The 17502-nt window shown below is 48.5% G+C and overlaps 1 protein-coding gene across 3 annotated transcripts; it reads left to right on the forward strand.

The window, feature by feature from the left end:
* The first annotated feature begins 3357 nt into the window (after window positions 1-3357).
* Window positions 3358-16368, forward strand: LOC119460753 (major facilitator superfamily domain-containing protein 6-B). 3 transcript variants are annotated; one of them, XM_037721835.2, is made up of 5 exons: window positions 3358-3676; window positions 3770-3875; window positions 10205-11482; window positions 12548-12700; window positions 15116-16368. In XM_037721835.2, exons 2-5 carry the CDS (start codon window positions 3788-3790, stop codon window positions 15241-15243), a joined length of 1647 nt encoding a protein of 548 aa, XP_037577763.1. In that variant the 5' UTR covers window positions 3358-3676; window positions 3770-3787; the 3' UTR covers window positions 15244-16368. The 3 variants fall into 3 exon arrangements, with proteins under 3 accessions (XP_037577763.1, XP_049528151.1, XP_049528150.1); XM_049672194.1 differs by having other exon boundaries at window positions 3359-3875; window positions 15103-16368; XM_049672193.1 differs by having other exon boundaries at window positions 3359-3875.
* Window positions 16369-17502: the final 1134 nt, after the last annotated feature.

Consider the following 17502-nt stretch of genomic DNA (forward strand, 5'->3'; position numbering starts at 1 on the left):
GCAAATGTATACGTTCCCGCAAGCTCGCCCTAACAACTGAATGTCTTCACAATTCAGACGCACAAACTAAAATTGAGACCAATGCACTGGAAAGTTCGCAATGCCAATTTTGAACTGCAGTTCTTAATTTCAAGTTGTGTTCATAGGTGCAGAAGAAACTCCGCTTTAAAGCGGAATCTTTCCAGTGCGTATAATTTTGCTCAGGCGAGTACATGCCGTTGCAGATCTAAAAGTTCATCGCCTAGTGGAACACATTACTTCAATTAGCATTATTAAAAAAAACTGTCGCAACAGCGGCAATTAACGCGTTTAGTTTTAAACAGAATCTCTTGCAAAGCGCTTGATTACCTTGTCTAGAGCACTACTTACCTCTGAACGGCTGGTTACCTCGTGGTCCATTCCATTAGTTCACTTCTTTAGTTAGTATTCTTTCGCGAACGAAAATACTGTCACTTTGAGTTTCCCAGTACACAGCGTCATCTCCACAGCATACCGACCCACAACACGTATTTGATGATACAGACTTCACACTTTGCCTTTGGTGAAAGGACGACTTGGCATCCACTTGAAAGTGACGCGAAGCTACATTGGTCCACACAAACAAACCTTGGCAGTTGGTCAAGGGCCTTGGTTACACTCCGTGATTATGGATAGCGCAAAACGAGCTCGACGAGGAGGTAGGTAACTTATGGTGAATTCGGGCGGTCTATCCGGTCATCCAAATCGGATGGCAAGACGCATCAGGACTGAGTCAGAGAATGCACGCGCCAGCCGAACGGCGGGTCACTTTCCGAAGCAGTGAAAGGGAAGGAAGCGAGGGAAACTTTCGGTGATTCCCGACTGAACGCTGCCGTCGCATTACGCAGCATTATAGATTATAGCATCGCAGGGGGCGCAATAATGGTTGTGTACGAAAGCAATCGCTACAGTGGCGCTCGCTTGGAAGACAGTCGTACGCCAACACAGCAAGGCCGCGATTTTGTAGCGATGACTTATGACTTATTCCATACTATATATAGTCTTATCATCCACCGCTCACGGCCGGCTGATCCCGTTGATAACGCGAGCGGACCGTCGCTCTGACCACTGACAAAGCGCGATAAGCGCGAAAAGGCATTATTACCGGAAAGGCATCGCTACAAAATCCCGGCCCAAGTTTACAGCACTATGATGCTGTCACTGCTTGCCTCCTGACTGAAAAGAACTTGAAGGTGCCGCTAACAAACGTAAACGTTGCTGCGTCGCCATTGTCGACGTGAGGCACACAAAACCCGACAAAGCAATTACGAAACCGCTTAAACGGCCGAGCCGAGACCGGCAGAAACGCGCTGACGGAAGCTGTAAATATATACAAGTATATACAGCACCCGCCGTGGTTATACATATAGTGCTTACGTAGTACATGATACATGGTTGCATAGTACATGGTGGTTTTGGCGTGGTGCTGCTTGACTGCGGACTGCGAGGGGGTGGGGCACGTTCCCGGTGGCATATATTAAAAGTATACGGCCTTAGCAACCTCAGCTGAACGCGATTGGCTGAAACGCCGCGGGCGACGCCCTTTGCAATCGCTGTGAAAGTACGCTGCGCCACCTAACGCCGTTTACGCTAACCTAACCTATAACCTATCGTGGGCTATACGCAAAGGCAATAATCCTCACGGCGTGACAACAGAGCGTCGCCGGCGCATTTCAGCCAATCGCGTTCAAAAGCGGTTGCTAAGGGTATGTGCCTTCTAGGTTTTCAATATACGCTTCCCGGTGCGCCACCCCCTGGCTACGCCACTGAGTAAAACTACTTCGCAGAGAACGAGGTTGTGCTCTCGATTCGCGACTACGGCAACGGCGGCCTCATTTCGATGAGGGTGGAATGCAAAAAATAAAAAAAATAATAAAAGCTCGTATACTCAAATTTAGGGGCAGGGTAAGTAACTTCGTGTAATGGAAACTAATATGGAGCCCTCCACTACAAGGCTCCGCACAAGGACTACGTGTTGCTTGAAGAAATTACGCATTAGCCAGTCAACAAAATCACCTATTCTGGCACTGTTCAGAAAGCGGAGGCATGTAAAAAAAGCGATCGAAACATTACTCTTTTCTAAATTACGCTGTCGTCCGCTGTTTGTTGGCACGGCTAAAAGCAGATGTACAGCGGATAAGTGCGCACCGAACTATGTGTACCACTCATGTTTCGCTCTTTCTCGACCTGGCATGCATTGCTCTCTTTTGAGTAGAAAGGAAACATCTTATTATCGAGCAGTTTTAGTGCACCCTATAACTGCTGGATTCGATGAAGCCATCTCGAAGACCGGGGCAGAGTTAAATTGCGGTTGAACTTGACGGTCAGTGCGTTGTGTGTTGAAAAAGTATTGAATACGCTGGAAACGGATGAACTAAGCAGGCAGTCAAATTATTTGTTAGTACATGTGCCAATCAATCGAAACTTATAGACGTAGACATGAGACACAGTCAGACACCGCGGTACGACTTCTGTCGGTTGACACTACACGTAATTAGTCGAAATTTTTATTTCCGGAATGTTCCCGTAAGACTGCTGTGCTTGGGCATCCGGTAGAACCTCGGCACTTTCCCTTCGGATGACGCTGGTGAAAGCCTTTAGGAAGCTGCTGCAAAACGGATGTCGCGTTGCTATTTTACGGTGGACTCTCGATTCTAGATCGAAGCAAGTGCTGTTGGCGTCTTCCCAGGAGAAATAGACATTTAAAAAATTAAATTGTGGCGTTTTACCTGCCATAACCACGATATGAGGCGAAATGCAAAAGCGCCCGTGTGCCATGCATTCAGTGCACGTTAAAGACCCCCAGGTGTTCAACGTTAATCCGGAGTCCCCCAATGCGTCATGCCTCATAATCAGATCGTGGTTTTTGCACGCAGAACCTCAGAATTTAATTTTAATTATTCAGCGTCTGGTGCATGCACGCACTGTTCGCAACATGCGTCCGCTACAGGAAATCATTGCTTGTTGTCATGGCCATTTATTTCATTCATGTTACAAAAAAAATGCTTATCTAAAAAAAATAAAGAAGAAAGACGACAGCTTCGGCGGTTGACGAGCGACGACCCGTAACCCGAGCAGTGTTCGCTCGGAAACGGTTGCCTGTGGTCTCGTGCATGTGAAACGCTCTGTATTATGTCGTCACCTTCATCAAATTTGACAGTGAAGCGGCAGGCGGAGCCGTTACGTGCAGGTGGCTACGGAGCGGGATGTCAGCAGCCTACACTTCACCTACATCGACTACGGATTCCGCGTACGTCACACGCACCGTCCACAAAGCTTTGAGTCAAAGTATCTACCGTTTCCGACGGCGGCTTCCTCTTGATACGTACACCTTGCTTGCTATCTTTAATTTCTATCGTTTGTCGATGGGATTTGTACGCTGTCCCTCTGATGTCTAGCGCCCTTCGGCTACCACGCGGCGATGCGACCGAGCGGTGATAAGCATCAGGCAGTGCCGAAGCGATAACAACCACGTGCATTCTACCGAGCCCCCTAGCGCATTTTTTTGGCGCGCTCATGTTTGACGCTCGGTCGAAGAACAAAGGCTAAAGATCTCTCGTCGCCGTCGTAATATGTATGAGCGCGGTCGGCTTTCGGCCTGAGCGGTCGATGGGCAGTTGGATAGTTCGAGCCTCGCTTAGCACGCTTACCTTCCCAGGTGCTGAAGTTTTGATATTTTCCGTTGTGTTTCATGTTGACGTATGCGAGCGCATGTGCTAAGTTCACGCCAAGTTTTCGTCCGCTTCCCAAGGACAAGCACACTGTGGCGATGGAATCCTGCTGGAGCCGATGCCTGCCGGCGTCCGTCAACAGGCAGCTGTTGCCGCTGAAGGCCCACTTCTTCCTCTACCTCGCAGGTACGTGGCGCGAACTTTCGGGAGTAGTTTACTTTTTTGTGTGTGTATCCTCCTGAGACCCGAACACAACTATATGATATAATCTCTCTTCAAGGTGGCTTTTATTGTCTACTGTGATGTTATGAACCTGAAAAACAATTTTCAAAATTTAAATGCCACGGTTAGATGCCAGAAACTGCGTCTCCATGTACGTGAACATCTCCTCATGTTTTCATGTTTGCTATGGTAAAAACTGCATTTTATTGCTGAAACGCAGAGATGAAGATGGAACTACGTGTAGTGCATTGCCAATTGCTGGCGCATCCGGTATTTTCACGCAATCTCGGAGATTTAGAAAGACACCTCAAATTTGCTTATGGCCGTCGGGGATGACATAGAAGTCTAAATCAATTGAGTGTCAAATTCCTCGAAAGGGGATGACGATCGAAGAATATTAGTAAACCACTTCTTTACAGTTACACATGCACCGTACTTCATACCCAGAATGAATATTTTGCGTAATCACTTGCGAGTGAATTTATAAACACTATAGAAGGCAATGTGCCATGTATTGTATACAAGGGGTCTTAGGATGATAAACAAGGCCACTGTTGTTGCTGGTTTGTGTCAGCTTATGCTGGGTGCTGCTATTGGAGGTGCTCGTGCAGACAGTTTTGCTATATACGCAGGGTCTGTATTCTCCCGACAGCCAGGAGAATTTCTGAAACGAATTTCTCTTGGCACTCAACTCCTATTGGTTCTCGGAAGGTTAGGTTAGAACACACCTGCATGCTCTCGGACATACCTGCAGATCGTTTTTCCCGGCAGTTTGTCGCGTGTCTTCCGAGCGCCAATAGGAGGTGAGTGCCGCGAGAAATTTGTTTCAGAAATTATCCCGGCTGCCGGGACAATAGACTCTGCCTTAGTTATAGCGTGGCTCTACATGCACATGCGATGTTGTGCATCTGCTGAAGCAACCCAAGTGAGCGGGAGCTGAACATGAAGTCCACGGTGTCGGGATAGCGTACACATTAGAAAGCCTAACATCGACCCGTGACTTGCTTCACGTCGCAAAATGCCTGTTGCTGGTCATCATCATCATCATCAGCAGCAGCAGCAGCGTATATTTATGTCCACTGCAGGATGAAGGCGTCTCCCTGTTATCTCCAATTACCCGTGTCTTGTGCTAGCTGATTCCAACTTGCGCCTACAAATTTCCTAATTTGATCACCCCACCTAGTTTTCTGCCGTCCTCGACTGCGCTTCCCTTCTCTTGGTATCCATTCTGTAACTCTTAATGACCCACCGGTTATCCATCCTACGCATTACATATGGCCTGCCCAGCTCCATTTTTTCCGCTTAATGTCAACTAGAATATCGGCTATCCCCGTTTGTTCTCTGATCCACACCGCTTCTTCCTGTCTCTTTACGTTAGACCTAACATTTATCGTTCCATCGCTATTTGTGCGGCCCTTAACTTGTTCTCGAGCTTCTTTGTTAACCTCCAAGTTTCTGCCCCTATGTTAGCACCGGTAGAATACAATGATTGTACACTTTTCTTTTCAACGACTGTTGCTGGTCACGTAGCATTTTTTAGAGAACATTTATATAGCTTTATGAGCACTCACATTTAGCTGAGGAGTGTTCGGAGATCGCTGAGCTATAATACGGCCTCTCGTTCTTTTTGTTTAGCCCGTGTCTCAATCTAGACGATCTGTACGACGTCGTGCGGGTCAACCGGAAATGGCTATTTGTACGAAGTCGTGCGGGTCAACCGGAAATGGCTATTTGTATAATGCGTGAACAGTGCGCGAAAGCTTTAGGTTAGGTCTCGTACACGAGGCGCGCCAGTCGGCCGATACAAGGGCTTAAATTGCCCCAGCCACGTCAGAAACAGCTCTGCAGTCCTGCGAGTGCGCTTGTTAAACGGCTCAGTGTTTGTGTGAGTTGCGGTCGGTAACTATTTTCGCCACTTCGTGGCTGAATTTGGCACGCTCTATACAAATGCGGCTGTATGCGTTTGCACCGGCACATTCTCATTCTCAGAGCTTCGATCTTTCCATTTTTCACTACCAGCATGCTGCTCAGGATTTTGCTTCATTGCAAATGGTTGCTTCTGAGGCTTCTGTCCATCGGGGCTGATCACCTTCTTACTCCTTCAGTGCACTTAAGCCTCACAATTTCTATGCGAATCTATTTGCTGCAGCTGGCGTTGCGGAAGGGTCCGTGTCAACATTTAGGCCAGTTGTATCTTTGACGCGCTCAAATTTCAGGCTGCCCGAGCTGGTTTTCTGGCCAACTTGGCCTTGTTATGATCGGCTTGGAATTCGACCGCTCAAAATGTAGGATACATCCCCGCGCGCTTTCCCATGACCAGAGGCTGTTATCATCTTCCTGGAAGCTTGGATCCCTCAGGTGTGGGAATCATGCTCGCGCGTTTCCCCGTGACGAGATCATCGCCTTCATCCTCGAGAAAGCGTCACCCCTCTACGCTCTGAGCTGACGCAAAGGTGAGCACCCAAAGCAGAAGGCACGAAGGGAAAGAGGTCATCCACTTGACAACCTGACAAAGGCACTGACACTTCCACAAGTTCCCCAGGGAGACATCGGCTACCACAAGACCGCGAGGGGTACGTTATTTAAGGCCGTGCTGGCCCCCGTGTTAGAACCGCTCGAGACTCGGATAGAGTCACAACCATGTACCAATGAAGTGAATACAGTCTTTTCCTTTTTCATCATCACGATGCCCGCCTTCGTCGCCGTCTCCTGATTCTTGTGGTGACGACCCACGTCACCCGGTCGAGATCGTATCAGCCTAGAGAATGTTAGATGTCGTTGGCTTGCTGACCATGAGATCTTTCGGCGCCTCTGTGGTTTCTTCGATTAAGACTGCCAAGACTTGGTAGTTATCGAGTGGCACGACCTCCCTTGTTTACTGTCATAAAGCTTGTTACTGTATGTGCTCGAGTTGACAGAACATAGGCAGGGATTTGTGGAAAGATCGAATATAAGCCTACCCTTTTTTCGGCGTGCTCTTGCCGGCACATTTAGTAGTGCCTGGTTATTTCTGCATTATTAAATATTCAGGAGGTACCCATTCTTTTCATAAACGGTATCATTTATTTATTCAGTGTAACAAACAAACCTTGTGGCTCTGTAGTGCTCTGATGTTGCCGGCTCGTTGAAGTGGCCTTAGCGTGGTCAAGAATACAGAATCCGAAACGCTTAACTTTAACATCCGTCGATTTGTTCAGTGGCCATAGCTCGATTCATTTTAATCATAGTTTGATGGCTTGGTCGTGATTACGTCGGCTTGGCTGCACTGGCCTTCGTGCAAGTTGAAGAGACGAGCTCACGTTTGCGCGACTCATGGCACGATAATAAGCGACGCAACATCAGCTTTTTAAACCGACGTAACAGGCTCGTGAAAGAGTAAGGCTGTAATTGTTTAATTTGTCATGCACAAGAGCACAAGCTGCCTGAATAGCTCTTGTTAGTCCATGCAGTAATCACACGTTTCTTACTCTGTGCATCGGTCAGCCTACTAGATTGAGTTGAAGCAAGCATCAAGCTAAGTCCACCACCATCATAAGCTTTCTGATGGCATGTATAGGTTATAAAAGATATGGAAATGGCTGCATTTCGCTTGATGTTGCTTTATAGAAAGCCGTAAGATATGACACTACACAAGTGCATCAACAGAAGGCCTCTAGCTCTTCATGGGCAATTTCAGAAATTGTGACAACGACAGCGGATTACTTCGTTCATCTCATCCTTTCAACAAGTTGCTGAAGTAGCTGCGCGCAGCGTTCTAACGACCTGTATTTCTTCCAAAGGTTTTAATGGTGGAGGCACTGACACGATCATCGCCTTCTCCAGGGCACTAACCGCCGGTGCTAAATCTGTGGCTGATGATTTTGGGTAGCCTGTAGCTTAGAGATATGCGACCGATTTCAGTGGCATCGGGTGACTCTATGGGAAGCGCACAGCTGTTAGGAATTTGTCCTCACGCTACTTTTCCAACGCAGCTCTGTTGCGAACGCGTATCGCACGACAGCGCAAGCGGTTGGCTTTCGATTTCGCAGGAATTGCTACCGTGCGATTGAAAGCTATATATATATATATATATATATATATATATATATATATATATATATATCACTATCGGAACACCGCCACGCTTCTGATAACGACGAACGGAGATACGCAGCTTCCCCGTTTGGCTTATCATAAACATCGGCCCTGCAATCAACGTTCGTATCCTATGTAGTACTTAACTCGGCCCCGTTGGGTCCCCGTATTCACGCTACGCAATCTGAGCTATAATCTGAGACTTCCGTGTGCCTGGAGCTGTTAACTCGCTGGTCTGCAAAATATTTTCCAGGCGCCTCTGCTGCCCAGAAGCGGCTTTCTTCTGCCTATAGACGCCTGCAGCTGCGACGAAAGCTCACATCCGTCACATCCGTAAACGTTGCACCTGGCGATGACCGCAGCGCTGGGCCGGTATTTTGTAGCGATGCCTTTAAAGTAATAATGCCTTTTCGCGCTTATCGCGCTTTGTCAGTGGTCAGAGCGACGGTCCGCTCGCGTTATCAACGGGATCAGCCGGCCGTGAGCGGTGGATGATAAGACTATTCCAAAATAAGTCATAAGGCATCGCTACAAAATCGCGGCCCTGATCTTCGTTTTAAGGAAGGACACCTATGGCATTTAATACACTTCCCACTGAAATTCTGTTCGAGCTAACTTGATGTAATGTGAGTGAAATTTGCGACTGTAGGCGTGCTAGACAGAGATCACGTAATGTCTTAGCTGAAAATTCTGACTACAGAGTGCCTCTTTCGTGAGCGCACGGAACCGGCTAGACTCACTGTCGCTCCAAATTTCGGTCCGCGCTGCCTTTGCGGAAACTCGGAGCCCCCCTCCCCCGCGAGTATGTCACCTCATCGTTCTTTCGTTTTCTGTTCTGCCTTGCCTTTTAATTCTGTGTGTGCATTTCCTTGCCCCGTTCCCCGAGCTCAGCGCAGCCAGATTGGATTCTATTCTGGTTAACCTCCCAGCATTCCTGCTTTTCCCACTCCGACTTTGTGTTCTCCTGGCTGCATTCGTTGGCAAAAAGAACAGGAGAAACGCGGTCGCCGGGTACATTTGTGAGCACCACAGGTCGTTGAGATAGTGCCTTACCATGAAGTGGGCGCTTTTAAAATGGCTCTGACACACCATGAACATTGAACGAATGCTTTCTAAATGTCTACGAAGCATTGTCGGAACGCAGGAGAGCGGGTGCGACTAATCTGACTGACTTCGCGCGTTCTACGCACTGTCTTAGTCTTCAGGGCCTTCAAAAACGAACAATTACGGTAGCTACATAATTCCGACGGGAGTGAAATTCAAATGATGTTTTTTTTTTTTCTCAAATTTGCAGCAACTAAAATTCCGTCGAACCAAGCGTTATCTACGAAAACTCCGCACGTAGGATTGCCATTCCCGTAATGCCATGTTCTCTTATGGCTTGATTGACAGCCGGTTTCATAGCTCTATGCCGTGGTGGGAAGCTAGTACAAAACCTGTTTCTCACCTGCTGGCTTTGAGGGTCATCATAACCGAGAAGTGTGACTCGCGCACAAGGTCCATAAGTTAGATGTTCTAACAGTGCATACCGGTTCGGGAACTGGGTGACTCGCTAAAGTTCTGGAAGGGTTTGTAAGACACTTAGGTATTATGGGCCTGACAATTCGCTGCAGTTATCAATATTTGTTTTCCAGACAACCCAGACATATCTGTATCACTTCGTTCATCCGCTCGTCACTGCCATTTTATCCCTTGCATGATGGGGTGGACGCGGAGCCATCACGGGTGACTTGTGATCCGCCTAGTAGTGGACAGCACTCGAGAATGTCTTTTAAACGTATTGTGGAGTTTAACGTTCTAAAACATCACGGTGGGTTTTGAGAGACACCGAAGTAAAGTGCTCCGGATTAATTTTATTCACCTGGCGACATTTAACGTGTACCTAAATCTCGGCATTCACGAGCGTTATAGCCTATCGCCCCCACTGAAGTGTGGTTGCCATGGGACCGAATTCCCTAGCGGTCTGCTCTACAGCAGAGCGCCATATCCACCGAATCGCGGCACCGGGTAGAACGCCTTTGCCAGAGAATAGCAGGCTTCGACACCTCGAACTCGTAACTTAATTCTTGATGGCGAGGCTTTACTGAATGCAATTCTGGCCTCGTTCTCGACGGTACATTTAAAACAATATGAAATTATCGCTTTTGCTAACGCTTGCGCCTGTAAGTTTTACATCGTCTGATGTCACCAATTTTCTCCCTTTTCGTGTGCTTTCTCAGGACAAGCATGCGTGTCTCCGTACCTGGCCGTGATCGGGCGACAGATAGGAATCAACGCTGCCATGATCGCTGTCATCTTCTCCCTAACGCCATTGGCCGCCGTCATCGTAAAGCCTCTGTGCGGATTTGTCATCGACCGGACGCAAAACGCCACTGCCGTCATCGTCTTCCTTCAAGCCATCATGGTCGCCTCCCATGGGGTTGTTTTCTTCAGCCCAAGCATCAAGGTGCACACCGATAGTTCGTTCGCCGGTTACATAAACTGTAACACTAGTCAGCTGATGGTGTCGAACGCAAGTTTGGCCTCTTGCGTTGTCTCCGGGGCTCGCGAGAGCGCCCCGATTTCCTGCAACCTAACAGTGATTGCAGATGACTATTCAGTGAACGTCAACGTCACGAGTGCTTCGGACATCCTGGTCAACTTAAGTGACGTGTCCAAGATATGCATCAATGTGTCGGTTAATGCCAGTGACACTTATGCCGCCCTGCGTTGTCCATGCGATGCCACTCCGTACGAGGGCAACTTCTGGATCTACACCATTTCGGTCGTCATCGCTTGGGCGTCTGCGGTAACCATGTACACCGTCACGGATGCTGCCGTCTGCGAGCTGCTGGGTGACAACGTGAACGCTTTCGGGCGCCAGCGTCTCTGGGGCACCGTCAGTTGGGGCGTTGTGAGCCCCCTGATAGGATTCATGATCGACGAAGCCAGTGACTCTTCCTACACCGACTACAAGCCGGGCTTCTATCTTTTCGCGGCCATCATGGCTTTGAACATACTCCTCATATGCTGCATGCCCCGCTTGCGTACGGCAGACTTGTCCGTGAACTTTCTCAGAGACATCGCGATCCTGTTCTGCGACGTCGAGATCGTGCTGTTCACTGCGTGGACGTTCATAGTTGGCGCTCTCATGGGTGTCGTCTGGTGCTTCAGCACATGGTACCTGGAAGACCTGCAAGCCTCTAAGCTGATGATTGGCCTGACCAACACGGTGATGAGCTTGTGCGTGGAGGTGCCGCTCTTCTTCGTCTCCAAGACAATACTCGAGCGCGTCGGGTACTTCTTTTCTTACTCGGCGGCCTTGCTGGCGTTGTCAATCAAGTTCATCGGCTACTCATACCTTGTCAACCCCTGGTATGGGCTCATCGTGGATATCGTGGGCGGCGCCATCTTTCCTCTTGCCTACTGCGCCATGTGTGTGTTCGCCAAGCGGGCGGCTACACCTGGGACGGCTGCTTCGATGATGTGCATCTTGGGCTCGACTTTCGAAGGTCTCGGTGAGTGGTGTCTGTGGTTTTGCGCGCCTCTCTTTAGTATATTGCTTTGGACAGCGCAGGATTGGGCGTATGAAAGTGTTTAGTCTTTCATGTTCGCTTTGGGCAACTTCAAACATGACAATAGATTCACCATTGTCATGTAACACTTCCTTGATAACGCCACTTGTGTGGCCATGGGTATGAGACTGGAAGCGTTCGCGTCAATGAAATAAGCCAGGAAAGTGCTGGAGAGGCCGATCAACGTTGTGCGCCTTTCCCCCATCGCACTGGCCTGCGTTTCTTTTCTTTCTTTTTTTTTTCTTTTTACACCGAAGCTGTCTATGGCTAAGAACCGGGATTGTATGGCGTCCACTCAGAAGAACTCTCCTTTAAAGCCCTCACCTAAGAAGTGATAGTGAAAAGAGCAACAACAAACGGATATCGCCGCTCGCGTCGGTGCACGGTTTAACGGCCACCTGTGTATGAAACGATGGCTCTGTGAATGTACGAGGTAATGCGTGACATATTGTGCGCCTGATAAGGCAACCAAGGGGAATGGGTTGGCACCCCTTGGCGCAAGCGCGCGAACGCGCTCGTGCCACGGCTCACGCATTCCTCGTCGTCTTTTTCCACAGGTGGCTCCGTTGCCGCTCATAATTCGAGCGTAGAATTTCACTTCTGTCGTCGTAATGGGAAGGCCGCGTTTGCGGGGGTATGAGCCATTTCTTAAGAGGGTATGTCCGTCTTACGTGACGGACAGATTTAACAGAGGTGATACGCGAATGTATGCGCGGACAGGCAGGTACAAAATCATACTTGATCTGTGAGCGCGTGCCAAACTGCGTTTTTGCGCCATTTAACGAAGCAAGCGCCTTCTGTCGAGATATGGCTGTGCACATGCGCGTCCTACGCGCATTTCTTGCCAGCGTGTGGTCGGAATTGTTCAGAAATGTTTTCAGATTGTTCCGATGGATCACGTTACTGTAAATGTGGTTGCTGAGTAGCCCAAAGTGCCCGAAGCTGCAGAGTGACGTAGCTAGGTAAAAATGGAAGCTTTGACCTTTCATCGTTTTTCTTTTTCCCCAGGCGTCGCCGCCGGAAACCTGCTGGGTGGAATGAGCATCGACAAAATCGGCTCCCGTCTGACATTCCGCTACCTTGGCTACTCGTCGGCCGGGTGTGCAATTCTGTGCACTCTGACCTACCTGTGTCTTCGGCACATAGGCAGTGGCCGTTTAGGTGAGCATCTTGTTAACAATTGAGTGCATGAACAACAAGCTTCCAGTAAGCCGGTAATATATAACGCCGCGAGCAAAGAAAGTGTTCGTGCGCGCTTTTGTAGCTTCAACTTACCTTCTTAACCGTCATGTAACCAACACCTTTCGTTTCGCTTCGTGCGGCTGCTGTAAATGGGAAGAAAGTCCCGGTCCTGTTCAGTACATTCTGCCTAATTCCGAATGACGTCAGGGGAAAAAAACGTCGCCGTCTTCTTTCAAATCCTTAATGTCCCGTCCGGCATTGTGAAAGGGAAAGGAAGTTGCATGGGATACAAAAAAGGAGGTCAGGATTTATACAGGAAATAACCTAGTAATTAAAAACACGTTAAGGCCAAATACACAGACTAAGCAAACCACGATCATTGCGCAAGTACGCATTTTCGAACGCCTTTCTCGGTATCCTTTAGTTTCTTCTCGGTTTCACGCGCAACTTTGATCATGTCATCCCTAATGCCTTCCTGGACGGAAACGTTACTTGCTCGAGAGGCATTCTGCACCCTTGCTCAAGGAGAATGTCGGGCTCAAAGGGCCCCTCGCCAGGCCACATAGCGAATTTCGGTTATACGATGGAAGTTGTTACGTGCCCTCTAGGAGCGTTCTACCGCAGGAATTTTTCAAATTGGTTCAATAGCCGAGATAGGAACATTTCTGTGCCGCGAGCCCATGATTTCAGGAGGCGAGCGTCACCGCCAACATAGACACTGGGTGCGTTAAGCTAAGGCGCTCGAGCGCGCTCTAGCAAACAGAGTGCTCTCTTTTAAACTTAACGGCTAAAAAGCGACTTCCGGTGCGTGATTACGGAGCGCGCTCTACGCGCTCCACCCTGGAAACGGTGTGCGAGAGCGCGCGCCTGCTACGGCTTCCGGAAAAATGACGTTAAGTTAAGCTCCGAAGGCGGTGCGCTCTCACGAACACTGAGGCAGACGCAAGCGGATCACAGAGCATGATCGCGCTGGAACACGGTAGTAAATGAGTCTCGCTGTCTGCGCGCGCGACCGCACGACAAGGGAACGAGCAGACGAAACGGAAGTATACTTCTCTCTCGCCACGGTACGAACTAAAAAAACAAAAAGAAAAAAACTCACGCAGACATTCGGTTTGTAGGTTTTATTATTTCTCTCAACTATAATTCGTCTATTGAAGCAACAGCTCGAACAAATAACTGCTCTTGCCTAGAATAATCCTCAGGCACGTGTCACTGAAAGTGACGTCACAGCACGGCGACATACGTAGAATCCTTGAGCGATTGACGTCGACTCTCCGGCAGGGAGCGCGGCGTCCACGAGGAGAAGGGCACAGGGCATTTGGTTTTAAATGTCAGCTCTTTCCGCGGCGCGTAGCGATGTAATACATGGCAGACGCGATCGCTAGCGCGCATTGTATGCACGGCGCTTGTCAGCTCAATATGACCAGACCTGGTGAGGGACCCTTGAAGACGAAGCTTTAGCTCGAAGGCAACTACAATTTCCCTATTCAAATAGAGGGCAAAAATGAATGAACGGCGGGGAGATTAGCCATGACCAGGTAATAAAGTGGTGTGATGGGATGACTGAGCCCGGTTGGTTACCCTGCACAGGGGGAAGGGGTGAAAGGAGAGAAAAAGAGAGAAGAGAAAGTCCAATGTTCATGTCGCCGACGTACTTACAGTTCCCTGCTCCATGTCGCAGACGGTCACTCAGTCCTGTAGCCTATTGAAATCTATGTAAAACGCATAAATGCTTTTGAGACAACCGATACACCCATTTGAATTAAATTTGTTGCACTTGAGGCGGAACTCTACAATGAAAAATACCGAAAAACCAGAATTTTCAACAAGAAAAAATTGAAGGGCGAAGTTTACAAATAGGGAACTCTATCCCAAAAATAGACATCGCAGTTCTCTAAACTGCATCCGTTAGAGCATTCATCTCAAGCGGACAAATTTGATATATGGATAACACAGCCTGGGTGAAATCGTTGCACTGATTAAACGAGGGTTTCACAAGAACCCTACTCAGAAATCAGTGGTATATTTCACAGCCGTACATAATGCATCAATTTCGTCCGCTTTAGATGTATTAATTTGTGCAGTTTACAGAATAGTGATATTGTTTTTAACTGCCAAACTACAGTTCTACACTTCATACTCGATTATCCTGAAATTTAGCAATTTTCAAGATTTTGTAAAAGCAATCTGATGGCCTAAATAAAAGAAATCCTCTTCCTACAGTCACTACATTTTCACGTTTTCTTTTTAATGCATCGGCCGCGGCCGCACGTCTTTACGAGCTTTGTTCTCGCATGCAGGCTCATAGAGGTTGAACTTAACCCGTTCACCAATCGCAGTGAGCGAACGTTGAGTGACGTACCTTATCTTTACGTCAGACTCATCCTGCAGGGGCTACTCCCCCATCGGAGAAGCTCGGCCTGACTGCCATCAAGGACCAGGATGCGATGAAGAACGGTAGCACCCGCCTGTCCGACAGTACTGCCAACAACGAATGCGCCGAACACACGTACTTCTGAGAATTCCCCGGTTGCTGCGCACTGCGCTACTCCCCAGCACAGCTGCAAAGAGATCTCCTACCGCTCAGTCATTGCCCGCACAGGGACGTTCTTCGAGGACACTACAGGACCTTACTCTTACTCAGTGGCAATCGACCCTGCCATACCAACGGCTTCTTAACCATTGGGAGGCTTGTAGACCTGAACCTTAGAACACTGCAGGGGTGTATGTGTCACATGCCTGTGCTTTTCAAGACATGCCTTACAATGCTGATAAGTTTTGGCATAAGGTACTATGTGACGATGCAGTGCATTAACGTTGTCGATAGAACACTCTGCGCGAAGTGTCAGAAATATCGGCAGTTGCGGCTTGAGTCGAGCATGGTCATTTCCACTATCTTAAAACGCTTTTAAGTCTTGTTTGACTTCCGCGCACATAGATAAGGTGGCACAAGTTGTAAGCATCTTCAAGATGTTTTAAGTTAACCTCATGGAATAAGCATTGTCTTTTCATGGTTCTACCACGGCCGCTGGATTTAAAAAAAAAGAAAAAAAAAAGGTGAGGCCTGCCGCGTGCATCGAAAACGGTGTGATCCGCCGTGGCGCCACACGCCAGGGGCTGTTGTCTGGCATTGGCATAGCAAATGCGTCAGGAACGCGCTTGGAAGGCCGTCGCGCGTGCAAGCTGACGCGTTCCAACCCCGTCAGCTAGCGCCGTTCGGCCCAGCCAAGCGGCCGACAATGCAACTACGGCCGTCACGTTCGCTCCCATAGCAGCGCGCCCGACGCGGCAGGCCGCAACTTTATTTTTTATCCAGCGGCCAGTGGTTCTACATTGACATTCAATGTATCTTCTTCCAATTGTATTTCCTGAACAATGGTGCTCCTCAGCAAAAGTTCAATGAAACCGTCCTTTGATACAACTGATGTAAGCAAGAGAAATACGCCATTCGTTCAAGAAATGGCTATCGCCTTTGTTTGGACTTCCGTGCGCTTACAAACGACGCCGCGCACGATATTTCACTTGTTTATCGTTGCAATCGCAGTGTTATACTACGCGTTTTCATATTTCAAAAGCTGCGAGTTTTCATAAAGCGCGCATTTTCATATAAAAGCGCGCAGCTTTTGAGGGTAGTGACGGTTACCTGTGTTTTCAAGTAGCACTAGTAGCAGATAAGACTTGTTTTCCGACATTGTGTGATCGTTAAACATACGATGCGATGAAGCTTACGAAAAACGCAGCTATAAGTAAATGCCTTGAGCTCGTCTCGATTCGTTTGTTAGTATCCTTGCGCTTTTCGTACTGCAGTACGGCTACCGTTCTAGGCGAGGTAATCTCTTAAAGATGGAGAAAAAAGAATTGTTGCCTTGGGCGGAGACGGCTCACATGGTCTGATATCAGAATCTCCATTGTCATATCGCCTTTTTTTTATACTTGTAACTTTACAAAGAAAACGGAAAAGTGTAACGGTTTTCTCTATCCTTTCCTATTAGAGCACTTTAGCGGATGGCTGCGTTTCCAAATACGTCACTGGGAACGCTGGACTTACAATTAGTATGCGGTTTACTTGTGGTAGACCTGGAATAAGGATTATAAACAGGGATAAGGTGCCTCAGAAAGGCTGGCCAACGTTTCGATAGGAGGACCTATCTTCGTCAAAGGCGGCCTCGTCATCCTCGGCGGGTTAGTTTTAAAGGGTTAGTGGAGTGACGTCACGTCGATGTCCGCTGTGGCTGTCTGTAAAGGGGGAGACTGAAAAGAGAATGAGCGCCGGCGCTTGACTGGCTAGGCGCGGCTTCTAAGACGAGGGGACAAGAGCGGGAGAGCGAGAAAGTGGCAAAAAAAATTATATAAAAAAAAAAACACCGTCAGAGGGGGTTGGGGGAGCGAGAGGCGAGTGAGCGTTCGGAGGAGTCGTGGTTGGCGTGCGTTTGGGGTCCCTGAAGAGCCGGTCAGTGTGCGGGTCACAATACGAGTTGAAAGCATGACTTGAGTAGCGTAGCATCAAGGCATCGGGTAATTTTGTGGTTGACAGGGAGCAGCTTGGTCCGTCAAGGGACGTTAGCCTCACTAGTTCGCCCTAGGCGTCGTCGCGGCGGTATACAGAATTGGCGAGACCTTGAGTGGTCAAGGCGCCGAAAAAGGTATCCTGGCGTCTGGGATTTTGGACTGTCTCGGTGTGGATCTCGTGTGGAGAGAAGAAAAAAAAAAGGGGGAAAACGCGCGTTTGAGAGAGAAAAAAAAGAAACCGGCGCAGGAGGGTGACAGTGTAGAAAAAA

Source organism: Dermacentor silvarum, chromosome 8 (assembly GCF_013339745.2).
Source record: "Dermacentor silvarum isolate Dsil-2018 chromosome 8, BIME_Dsil_1.4, whole genome shotgun sequence".
NCBI lineage: Eukaryota > Metazoa > Arthropoda > Arachnida > Ixodida > Ixodidae > Dermacentor > Dermacentor silvarum.

Excerpts from the sequence above, each read along its gene's own strand:
- LOC119460753 (XM_049672193.1), top strand. The coding sequence starts at position 3,710 with ATGTTGACGTATGCGAGCGCATGTGCTAAGTTCACGCCAAGTTTTCGT. Across the intron at positions 3,876-10,204 it reads CTTCTTCCTCTACCTCGCAG|GACAAGCATGCGTGTCTCCG; the intron begins GTACGTGGCGCG and ends GTGCTTTCTCAG. Across the intron at positions 11,483-12,547 it reads CTCGACTTTCGAAGGTCTCG|GCGTCGCCGCCGGAAACCTG; the intron begins GTGAGTGGTGTC and ends CTTTTTCCCCAG.